Source organism: Barbus barbus, assembly GCF_936440315.1.
Source record: "Barbus barbus genome assembly, chromosome: 4".
NCBI classification, from domain to species: Eukaryota; Metazoa; Chordata; class Actinopteri; order Cypriniformes; family Cyprinidae; genus Barbus; species Barbus barbus.
The window spans coordinates 27385658-27398551 of NC_136732.1; the positions used below are offsets into that span (position 1 = coordinate 27385658).

Sequence of the window (12894 nt, forward strand, 5' to 3'; positions counted from 1 at the left end):
TTAAAATTAAGAAATGTGCATTGTGTAATAAAGAAATACTCCAAATAAAGTTTAATTATAATTAAATATCAGTAAGTCTTAAGTGATGCTATGTTAATAAATATGTTAATAGATTTGAAGTATACTTAGTATGACAAATGTTTTTGAAATAAATTGTTTTTTTGTTTTGCTTTTTTTACTAGGGGTAAAATTATCCAAACATCTATTTAAAAAGTTACATTTACTTGAGATGCCAAGTTATTTAAAACATTAATCATACAATCGTAATTTAATTAGGTTTATTGCTCCTAACTCATTAGCAAAAATAGTTAGATTAAACATTGTTAGAAAAGACAAGAAAAAAACTGTTAAACTTTATGAACTTTAATTAGTTAAGAATTAAACTACATTTTAATTCTATATTTTACATATACGCTACCGTTCAAACGTTTGGGGTCAGTATGATTTTTTTTCTCTAGTATATCTTGTTTTAAGGATGTTTTAGTATTTTTACTGAAAAACAATACTAAAATACTGATTAACTGAAATGATTTGTGCAGAGAATCCATCTGTTTCTTGTATTAAAACAGGATGTTTAACTTCAAGGATAAACATTTATCTGTCCCAGTCATTTTATACTATTTATTTATATTGTGACAATATTATTTCCAACAATATTGTGATAGTCAGGACCAAAAATAACGTGACCAGTCTGAATGAATTCTTTTTCAGTTTCATTTGTATTGACAGCACCCAGCCTAGTTTTGTCAAGACCAAAATTAAACAAATTACATTGACAGTTGCAACTGAATTCAATTCTTTTTGTTGTTCTTTTCTTTCTTGTGTCCTCTCTTTTCCCTGTGATATGTTGCTTTACGTTTGGTCGTTTATTTTATGGCTGTTTGCATCTTGCTGCTTTGCAATGTCTCTCATTCTTGTATCTCTCTCTCTCTCTCACTCTTTCATGACTGCGCTCTTTTCTCTCTGACTGCGGTGTATGTGTCATCTCCTACTGTCTCTCTTCTTGTTGTGTGGTTAATTTTGTGGTTCTGTTTTATTTGCCTTGTTCCATTTTCATGTAGGGCAGTAGTTCAGTAAGCGGCAGTCCAGTCCCCTCCACCTCTGGGACCAGCACGCCCCGCCGCGGCCGGCGTCAGCTTCCCCAAACCCCCGCCACGCCCCGACCCCACGTCACCTACTCTCCCGTGGTCCGTAAGCCCATTGGCGGCACCCCCCCTCCAGGCCAGCAGAACCGACTCCCCACCCCGACCTCCCGTCGGTTAAGTCCGCCCGGCCCTGAGCCCCCGCTTCCCCCTCCCCACCACGACTCTCCTCGCCCGGCCCGTCACGCGCACTGGGGCCCTGACCCCACGGAGAGCGTGGAGGGCGACGGTTTCTACGATGACCAAGACTACGAGTTCAATCACCACGAGCCTCCGTCCTACGAGCAAAGCCCTGTGCAGGGCAACCCTCACCCACATTCCCCCAGGACTTCCCGCCACAGCACCCCCCCTCAGGGCCAGCCACATCCACGGCGCATGCCAAATGGCTACCGTTCGTCCTCGCCCTCTGCCCACCACCACACCCCTGCCCACCCGGGAACTCATAAGCCTCCTCATCCCAGAGGGCCCAGGAAGGGCCTCCATGAACCCTACAGTGAGACTGATGAGGATGACTGGTGCTAGCCTCTGGGACGGGGAGGGGCGAGTCCTGCCGCGCTCTCACGGTGAAGTGATACTCTCACTGGATTGGCCACTCTGTCCGGGGAAACACTAGGCAGTGCTCTGAATGTCCACAGGGGAAATCAAGGCATGATTCATTTCTTTCTATTTCTCTTTTCTTTTATGATTCCTCTGCTGCCGAGTGTTTCCCTGAAAGCGACGGACCGCTGACAGTGAATATGAAGACTTATGAATACGAAATCCTGTTCTTAGCCTTTTTCTGAAGAAAACAAAAATGTTTTGATGAGGAGGAGGAGGAATGTCTGAACTTTTTTCCCCAGGACATTTCACGCAGTCCCTCCAGAAATGAGACGCTAGAAACTCTTTAGCAATCGTTTAAAAAAAAAAGAAAGAAGGTGGATCACTTTTTATTTCGCAGAACTTGACTGGAGATTCTTTTATTGCAAAAATCTGTCCAGATGCTGGGAAATATTGATGAGTTTTATCATCTGTGTTTACTGTTAATAATTATCCCAGTGAGGGGGAGGCGTTCGCCTGTGCGGGTAAGTTGTGGGTGGAGTTGGAGATGGGTGGAGATGAACTCACCTGAACTAAAACAGGAAAGCCCACCCTGCACTTCAGACCCCCAAACGCAAGAAAGAAGAATCACAAAAAAAAATTAAAAATTCTAATAATAATAATAGGAGAGAAAAAAATGAAAAGCTCCTCGCTCTTTCTTCTTCTACGGCTTCGTCTTCTGCTTCTCATTGGAAACATTGGAGTTTGAATCTTCTGTTGCACTGCCCAGCTTTGTTTGAACTCCCAGAAAATAAATCCCTTGGAAATCCTGCATGATTGAAAAAAAAAAATTAAAAAAAAAAGAGTTTAAAAAATACATAAAGAAACTTTGGATAAAAAAAGGGGGAGGGGGGGATTGATTCCTTGGCTCTTTTGTCATGTCCGTGACGTTCTCTCTCTCTCTCTCTCTCTCTCTCTCTCTCTCACGCCTCTCTGAGATCCCTCTCTCCTGAAGGAGGAAAGGGGAGAAGAAGCTATTGCTAATGTTCAAACCTGTAAATGGGTGACCAGAGAGATGTTCGCAATGTTTTCTACCAGATTTGGTGCCAAATTTGCGAAACAAAAATAAATGGATAGCACAATTATTTTTAAGCTTGACATTTTATAACCTATTTATTTACATTCCTCTATCAATGTATAGATGATTTTCTCACTTGCACAAAAATGCAGATATAGTAGCACATAAAATACACAAACATATAAATGACACATGATTCTTTTCCCTTACACCGCCGTAAACGTGCTCTTCCAGTCTTCCAGGGTAAACGCAGAGACCGAGAGAAGAGGGGGGAGAAAAGAGAAAGAGAGAACCTCTCCATTTTTACATATGATTTCATGTCGATAATGACAATGTGTGTATAAAGATGATCGCATAAATGACGATAATTGATGATGATGATGGTGATGAAGATGATGATGCTTACTATTTCATTTTTCTACCTGTTTTTGTATTTGACTCAGCTGCTCTTTGTATTGCCATACTTGTTTTCGTGTGAGTTTTGTGTAGATGGTGTGTGGAGCTCTGTGATAGTGATCCATTATGGGCCATGACAGAAACCCATCTGACCTTCAGCTGACGTCCTCGGTAGCACGACGACTTCGGATGTTTCCATGGAAACACTTTCTCAGCCATATAATTTAGCGTTAATGACAGCTCGAAGCATGCATCTGATCTCGAGTGTCTGTAACTGTGAACACTTTTTATCAAGAAGGAAAAAAAATGAAAAGGAAACAAGAAAGTAGAGGAAGAGCTAACTAGTTATCAACCATATTGATATAAACGTGTTATATACATCTTTAAAAAGCATTTAGATATTAGCTAAGTACACAAGGATTGGTTAGGTTGGCATAAAATCCTTACATTATTATTATATAATTTTTTATCTGTTTTCACTCTTTTAGTAATAATCTTTCTTTTAAAGGATGATTTATTTGATTTATTTAAATTATTTTTATAATTATCTATTTAGAATGTTTTTTCTTACTTACAGTGGTTCTCGACTAGGGGGCCTCAGCAAAGAAAAAAAAAAAGATGACTTAAATTATTAAATTATTTTTTAAAATTGAATTATTTATTAAATAGATTCTATATGAAAATAGATTTAAGGCTCAGATCAATATTACAGATTGAGAACCACTGCTTTAAACTAACCTATGAAGTCCCCAAGACATTTCAATGTGCTAGTAAACGGTGAGAAGGTAACTGAGCTCCACTACCTCTACTAGATCAGCAGATGGAGCTGTGATCCACATTGTTCTGCAGCCAGTGGTTCTGGCTCTGTCAATCTCACCTTTTTCTGTTCCATGTTTATGTCAATGACCTGTACACTGAGAGTAGTACTATGTGTCTGTCACCGATAGTGCACCGTTCTGTGTTCAGGAAATGTAACACAGCCAATCAAACTGCACAGGAACATGTAACACAGCCAATCAAATTGCATGGGTGAAACAATGACCGGGCCTTTTCTGCCAAAACTTGTCTCTTGTGTCCCACTAATCTTTGTGTCTTTTCGGCTCATATTACCATCATCATCTCAGTCTTCTTTACAAGGCAGAATCCTCTGTGGAATGACTCGGCATACACAGACACGCTGCCGAACGAGTCCAACTTTGCAGCATGTGCAAATTAGACGATGTATGTAGCATTTACTAACATATTATCACGCACAGTCCTGTATGTAGCATTACTGATGAAACTGGTAAGTTTGTGGCTCTCCTTTGAGACTGTATGTTTAAGTGTGTCCACAACTGGTGAGTATATTGTTCTTGAGGATGTAAACACTAGATACAGGATCCCAGCTTCATGTCTCCCCTTGCTAGTTGAGCATTATTAGTTTTTGTTGTCATTGTTTCTTTGAGAACTGCATTCTTAGGAATGTATTACTGAGATTAATCAGTGCCTTATTCACCGTTATTTAGACCGCACATCCCATCTTTACACATTTATACAGCTGCGATGTGTCGGCTTGCAGTGAAGCTGTCTTTTGGTTTCTTTCATCCATGTCAGGCATTTAGCTTCATGAGACTTCAGTTTTTATAAGGAGAGTATCTATATATGCAATACCAACCTGTTTTGAGTTGCAAGAAGCGTCAAGGAAATGATGTGTCTCTGTGTACGGTGTGTGTATATGTTTGTGATCAGGTCCATGATGATGTGTTTGACAAAATTCACCAAGCGAATGATTTTAAGTCATCATTTGCATGCATGATGTTCTCTCAACTTCTTGCTGTGCGTGTGGCTGTGAGAGAAAAGACCATCGTTAGTCTGGATAGGACATTGACATTTCTCATTGTCTGTCATTATTAATCATTACTAACAACCTCAGTTTATGTTTGGCAAAACAAGTGACAATTAAAAATACAATGCCGATGTGGGAGTCACACTGTAAAAAGAAGAAACTAAAAATAAGCAAGTTTTTGTCAGAAAAAAAAAAATGTAGAGAAGCATTTACCTCGAGAACTGCATGTGCAATGTGCATGCCACAGCGTTTGATAAAAAGACAACTGCAGGAATACAAAAACAATATGAAATGTTTTGTAGAAAAACACACAAGTACAGATAAATCTTTTTTAAAGTAATATATTCCTTTATGCTCTATTTTTTAAAACAAACTAAAAAATTACAGCATATTCTGGGGAGGAAAATCACTTTGATGCAATTTGAAAGTTGTTCATTTCTTTCTGTTTTTAGCTGTTTTTCTGCCAACTAGAAGGAGAGACACTTCAACACTATGTTCAGGGCACGTTAATATGACTACTGTCACAAAAAAAAGAAATAAATAAAAGAATCAAGAACAAAACCCTTGCTGTTTTTGATTCAGACCTGAGTTTATGATTCTTTCATACTTCTCAATGAATGTGGGGCATGATTGGGAGTATACAGAGCATTTAGTCTTGTTCTCTGCTTCAGCCTTATCTGACACAGTGGGATCAGACCACATGAGTAGTCATAGGTCACCTACAGAGCTTCAGAGGTCAAGAACCGTGCTCAAATTGAGTATGGTCGGGAGAAAGTGCTCTGAGCAGGATTTAACACTTTCCATTCATGGTGCTGCTGCTATCAGTTACACACCCACACTGTTGGCAAATACTTGAAAAGCGCCAGTACATGCAGTTGGCCCCAAAAGTCCCAGACATGTTTTTCTGTTTTCCTTCTTTGAGCTATATGTACTTCAGAAAGTTGTGTAAAATTTGATTGACCCAAAAAGTACCTTGTAAGCTTCAGTGGCAACAAGGAAATGAAATACAAAGAGAGAACTAAATAAATTCTGTCATTATTTACTCACCCATGTAATTCCAAGAAATTAAAAATAATAATATGTAAGGCCATTTCTGCCATGGAATAACAAATAAAACAAGGTAACTGACTTTATCTCACAATTTCGGAATTAAAAAAAAGGAAAAAAGAATTACAGCTAGGATGTAAACTATTATCTGTTATCTCTGGTAAATTCTGATTTTTACATCTCGCAATTCTGACTTTTTTTTAATCAGAATTCTGAGTCTAGTTTGTTTGTTTTTTTCTCGTTTCCAGCACACACACACAAATACATAAAAAGGTTTTTATCTCTAACCAGATTTAATTTTCTCCTCACAATTGTGAGGGGAAAACAAGTTATAATTGTAAGCTATAAACTTAGAATTGCGAGAAACAAATGCTGAATTGTGAGAAAAAGCTGCAATTACTTTTTTTTTCTGTGGCAGAAACAGACTAGAAGTCATGCAGGTTTGGAACAACATGGAGAGTAAATGATGACAGAATGTTTATTTTTAGGTGAACCAACCCTTCAATATGGTCATCACTGTCACAAGTTAAATAGCTCAGAAGCTTAAATGTAGGCCTACTGTATCATCTTGATAAATGATTAGCGTGTCCCTTTTGTTTTTACCCTTGCTCTGTCCTTTTTCTGCTCCTGCGTGTCTTTGTGTAGGCTATATGTAGTTCTGCTGATCCGAGTGTTGTAAAGTCGTTTGGTCAGGAGATTGCTGGAGCTAGCAGTGCATTCCTGTGAGATTTCAGACCCTGGAGGCTCAGGTTTCTATGGAAGCCCGTTTCCGCCACTGAAAAAAAAAAAGGTTACTGCGACTTTTTTATCTCACAATTCTGAGAAAAAGTTTATATCACGCAATTCTGACTTTAGTTCTCAGAATTGTGAGTTTGCATCACGAAATTATGAGAAATAAAAAAAAGTCAGAATTGTGAGATAAAAAGTCACAATAACTTTTTTTTTATTCCGTGGCGGAAACGGGCTTCCATAGGTTTCAGACTCCACAAGGAAAGGGAGGGGAAGCTCATTCCATTAGCAGGACAATCGATGGGCCACACAGGTATTCAGCAGCTCCCCTCCCCCTTGGCTGTCTGCTGTATGTCGGCCAGATGTGCGGCTGTGTGAAGGGTGCTGTCCTTCCTCTAGTCTATTAATACCTCCTTCCGCTCACTCGCACATTCCTCTCGCGCGCGCCTGCCCCACTTCCTGCTCCCTTTACCCCCTTCAAACATGGGGCATGATCTGCTGCGTCAGCAATAATTATACACATGGCTCAAACGCAGATTTATGCATCTATTACACATCTAATTCACAGTGTTTGTTAATATAACGCCACAGTGTCTTGGGTTTTGAACGAAATTACAAGATTTTTGTGTAGACAATCTGTTCTGCATGCTATCTTATATAGATAGACAAATAGATAGCATGAGTTGGGGTCATAGTCATTCTTCAATTGGGGTGGCAAATAAGAGGCAGAATTTCTAAAAGTGCTTGTTTTTTTTAATAAAATGTATTCCTATGCATTTAAAATGAGTTTAATATGCTATATCCATTCAAATGAAAGCTTAAGAACATTTAGATTTTTAAATAATTTCAATCAAACACTGGTGTCCCAGCCACTTATGTCTGTCATTTTGAAGTAACACCACAGACTTTATATTGCAAGTTACTATACACAAATCGGCCTACATCCAGACTTTTCTAAAAATGGAGGCTGCCATCACGATGATTTCAAGATATGGGGACATTTTGGAAATATTAATATGTATTTATCAAAATTTTGATTAAAATGTCAGATCTGCAAGTTATCAATATAACACCACAGACACTAATAAAGTGTGACACGTGAAATTGTCAGAAATTTAGCTAACTTTAAGAAAATGAATAAGAAAGAATGTACTCCCCATGCACTCCTCAGATCAACCAGCACCTGCAGTGGCCTTTACACACAGGAAGAAGTCCAAATAGAATTCGCCCTTTTCTTAAAGGGGTGACATCCATTGTTGTAACACCACAGACATGAATTTGGGGGACACAACTTTTTTCTTAAATATAACAAAATATGTATTAAAAAAAACTATTAAAAAAATGTACGTTAAATAAAAATGTATTCAAAATATAACCACTTTATTTGTGTTAAAAATATTATATTGTTGCAATTACAGGTGCTGGTCATAAAATTAGAATATCATGAAAAAGTTGATTTCAGTAATACCATTCAAAAAGTGAAACTTGTATATTAGATTCATTCATTACACACAGAGTGATATATTTCAAATGTTTATTTCCTTTAATTTTGATGATTATAACTGACAACTAATGAAAGTCCCAAATTCAGTATCTCAGAAAATAAGAGTATCAATTAAGACCAATGCAAAAAAAAATGATTTTTAGAAATGTTGGCCAACTGAAAAGTATGAACATGAAAAGTATGAGCATGCACAGCACTCAATATTTAGTTGGGGCTCCTTTGATCTGGATTACTGCAGCAATGCGGCGTGGCATGGAGTCGATCAGTCTGTGGCACTGCTCAGGTGTTATGAGAGCCCATGTTGCTCTGATAGTGGCCTTCAGCTCTTCTGAATTGTTGGGTCTGGCGTATTGCATCTTCCTCTACACAATACCCCATAGGCTTTCTATGGGGTTAAGGTCAGACGAGTTTGCTGGCCAATCAAGAACAGGGATACCATGGTCCTTAAACCAGGTACTGGTAGCTTTGGCAGTGTGTGCAGGTGCCAAGTCCTGTTGGAAAATGAAATCTGCATCTCCATAAAGTTGGTCAGCAGCAGGAAGCATGAAGTGCTCTAAAACTTCCTGGTAGACGGCTGCGTTGGCCTTGGGCCTCAGAAAACACAATGGACCAACACCAGCAGATGACATGGCACCCCAAACCATCAATGACTGTGGAAGCTTTACACTGGACCTCAAGCAACGTGGATTATGTGCCTCTCCACTCTTCCTCTAGACTCTGGGACCTTGATTTCCAAAGGAAATGCAAAATTTATTTTCATCAGAGAACATAACTTTGGACCACTCAGCAGCAGTCTAGTCAAGATGCTTCTGACGCGGTCTCTTGTTCAAGAGTGGCTTGACACAAGGAATGCGACAGCTGAAACCCATGTCTTGCATACGTCTGTGCGTGGTGCTTCTTGAAGCACTGACTCCAGCTGCAGTCCACTCTTTGTGAATCTCCCCCACATTTTTGAATGGGTTTTTTTCACAATCCTCTCCAGGGTGCGGTTATCCTTATTGCTTGTACACTTTTTTCTACCACATCTTTTCCTTCCCTTCACCTCTCTATTAATGTGCTTGGACACAGAGCTCTGTGAACAGCCAGCCTCTTTAGCAATGACCTTTTGTGTCTTGTCCTCCTTGTGCAAGGTGTCAATGGTCGTCTTTTGGACAACTGTCAAGTCAGCAGTCTTCCCCATGATTGTGTAGCCTACAGAACTAGACTGAGAGACCATTTAAAGGCTTTTGCTGGTGTTTTGAGTTAATTAGCTGATTAGAGTGTGGCACCAGGGGTCTTCAATATTGAACATTTTCACAATATTCTAATTTTCTGAGATACTGAATTTGGGACTTTCATTAGTTGTCAGTTATAATCATCAAAATTAAAGGAAATAAACATTTGAAATATATCAGTCTGTGTTACAAGTTTCACTTTTTGAATGGTATTACTGAAATAAATCAACTTTTTCATGATATTCTAATTTTATGACAAGCACCATATTCCATACCTCTCTAAGTTATGGCAGGAACATCCATATCTTGTTACAAACGCCATCTCTAAAGCTCAATTAAATATGTAATTTTAATTAAAAATATTAACCATTAACAGTGCACAAACTGTGTTGCATGCAAACATTTTATGATTTATTGGTATTTAAAGTTTATTTCAACTGTTGTAAAGTAGAGGGACACCACTAGCCACTACAAATGAAGAATGACCCAGTTTTATAGCCTATATGTGACCCTGCACACAAAACCAGTCATAAAGTAGCACGGGCATTTTTGTTGTAATAGCCAACAATTCATTGTATGGGTCAAAATTATCGATTTTTCTTTTATGCCAAAAATCATTAGGATATTAAGTTGTACATTTCCATAACGTAAATATATCACAACTTAATTTTTGATTAATAGGCTAATATGTATTGCTAAGAACTTCATTTGGACAATTTTAAAGGCCATTTTCTCAACAACAACAAAAAAATTGCACTCTCAGATTCCAGATTTTCAAATAGTTGCATCTCAGTCAAACAATCAATGGAATGGAAAGCTATCTATCTATCTATCTATCTATCTATCTATCTATCTATCTATCTATCTATCTATCTATCTATCGATCGATCTATCTTCCTATCTATCTCTATCTATCTATCTATCTATCTATCTATCTATCTATCTATCTATCTATCGTTCTATCTATCGATCGATCTATCTTCCTATCTATCTCTATCTATCTATCTATCTATCTATCTATCTATCTATCTATCTATCTATCTATCGATCTATCTATCTATCTTTCTATCGTTCTATCTATCTATCGATCGATCTATCTTCCTATCTCTATCTATCTATCTATCTATCTATGGTCTATCTGCGCAGAAGTAATCATAGCAACAGTATGTTGCTCGAGCACTGAAAAGCGAAAAATAAAACTGCCATCACTTATTTATATCGTCGCATGAATATTAGGTTTTAAAAAGTAAGAGTTGCTAAATCGATAATTGTGTGCAAGGCGCCAAAAGACGAACTTCAACAGACTTCAACCGCCAAAAATGGTTCGTATCCATGTCGCTCATACTACAGCGGTTTGGATGGTAGCATTGTGATGTAAGGTTGGTGAACACCCTCACAAATTCACATATACTAGGACAACTTAAGCGTAGTAGATTTTAAATAGAGAAAACTATCAGAATAAGGACAATGGCTAATAAAAGAAGCGTTAAGTTTGGGTTTAATTACACTTGCTAATAGTCCATTAATGACCTGTAAATGGCTTAAACGTTTTACAGCTTCTATTCTTTTGTTCCCCATTTCCTGATCCGGTTACGAGGGTTGAAAAGAAGTGGGAGTGTGAAAAAGAAAAAAGAGACGGTAGCGATCATCCGGGCTGATGTGTTCACCGCATCCTGCCTTCCGCGAACTCCTCCTGCCCGCGAGCCATCCGCACATCCGGTCACATGACCCCGAACACTTTCAGCAGAGCGCACACACAACAAGCCTAGCTGACTCAGTCAGGAAGTTTCCCGGATAAACCCGTCTGAACAAAATGCGTCACACACAGAAATTAGGTTGAGAATCTTTTATTGTACAAAACTGAGGTAGATGTACATCATGATGTCTGTTTATAGTAGCTTATGGCATGTTGACCTGCTGGAAAATCCCTGGTCATCAGCTGCTGACCAGCTACAATGGTTTGCTTTCTGAGATGGTCTACTAGTTTGGACCAAAACACAGATTAATGTGGATTTTCCAGCAAGAAGACCACAAAAAAAAAATCCCAGTCAGTGTAATGACTGGACAATCCTGACAGCACTTTCCTACAGTCTGAACTACACACTGAACAACCAGAAACCATTCATGGTCAATAAATACATAGAAAATAAAGTTCATATGAATATCCTCTCAGTCACACTTCTCGTAGAAGTAATAGTGCCGCGTCACGTCCTGAATCAGAGAAACACGGTAGTTTGAACAAGCACCTTTAGTCACAAATGTCCAAAACTACCCTCTCTCCGATGAGTAATCGTCTGTCACATTGTTCCACAGAGTAATCACCCATGGACCTCCCCACATCAGTCAAGTGCCCTGAATACTCCAGCAGCAGATACGCTTCCCTCAACAGTGCGCAAAGTTCACTCTGCTGTGCTTGTGTTGTGCCATTGCTGTTATTATAGTCTGTTCAAAACGTGGCAATAGTTCTCGGCATAGGCACGAGTGACGGTGAGTCCAGCGCTCTGCCGCAGGTGGCGGAGTTACTCTGGGTCGCCCGAAGAATTCCTCTGACCTCCACAAACTCCAGTTTGGCTTTTTTGCATGGTAGGAAGTCAGGGTCTGTGGCTGCTTTGCTCCGTCGCTTTCTAGAGTGACGGTCCATTCCGGCTGGGTTGCAGTTCTCTTTGTCCACTGTGAGTCCTGCAGGGTCGTGTATTTGTGAATGACCCTCGACTCCGGACCTCTGCCCATCCTCGGTAGCCTGTGTCTCTGTCGAGCGCAGAGCTGTAGTCGTGGAGCTCGATGTGTCCATGGACACTTCTGCTTGTGCTGTGCTCTCTGTGACACCGTGTGAGTCAGACTGCGCATTTTTCTCGCTTGTCAGCCGGACAGAGTGGTAGATGTCCCTTGCAGATTTCATCACGAGCGTCAACAGCAGGCTCCGGTGGAGACTGAGTCCACCGCGCTGCGTGCGCGAGCTGTACATTTTACTCAGCGCCTGGACCATAATCTGCTTGGCCTCTGCTGTGACATCCATTGTTCTTTGTTATTCAATTAACTTAAAAAATAAATAAATACAAACACTGTCTAGTTAATTTCCCCTGAGCTCAGTTCACTTTCATTCACCGAAGTAAACCTCGGCGTAAAGACAGCGGGCTTTATATAGTTTAGGTGACGTATGCGGTTGTGATTGTCACGCGGGCTCCTCCCAAATGACTCTGTTTGAGGAAATAAGTCAAAACGTGTATTATACTGTTTCTGATGTCAGAGGGGTTTTTGATGATTAGTTACTAAATTAATCTTCAACTGGCTATCACTAGACTATCAATGACCTTTTAAAAATTGAAAAACTGAAGTAACGCAACATCAGTGTTAATAACATGATTGTTTTATTGGTAATGAAAATGTATCCTATAATCTTACCCGACACAATGACAATTTGAATATTGTAATTTTAAATTATT

The 12894-nt window shown here is 39.3% G+C and overlaps 2 protein-coding genes across 2 annotated transcripts in view; one reads left to right on the forward strand and one right to left on the reverse strand.

Moving 5' to 3' along the window:
- The window catches only part of LOC306868806 (voltage-dependent P/Q-type calcium channel subunit alpha-1A-like), a gene marked incomplete at its 5' end in the record, with an annotated part of 121158 nt that extends 118660 nt beyond the window's left edge, over positions 1-2498 (forward strand). Inside the window, one exon of the mRNA XM_079415185.1 lies at positions 1062-2498. Coding sequence (XP_079271311.1) covers positions 1062-1664 — 603 coding nt within the window. The 3' untranslated portion in view covers positions 1665-2498. The remainder of the gene's footprint in view (positions 1-1061) is intronic.
- Positions 2499-10938: 8440 nt separating this feature from the next.
- Positions 10939-12559, reverse strand: LOC306861077 (immediate early response gene 2 protein-like). Its single transcript, XM_079403150.1, has one exon. It carries the CDS (start codon positions 12465-12467, stop codon positions 11898-11900), a length of 570 nt encoding a protein of 189 aa, XP_079259276.1. The 5' UTR covers positions 12468-12559; the 3' UTR covers positions 10939-11897.
- Positions 12560-12894: the final 335 nt, after the last annotated feature.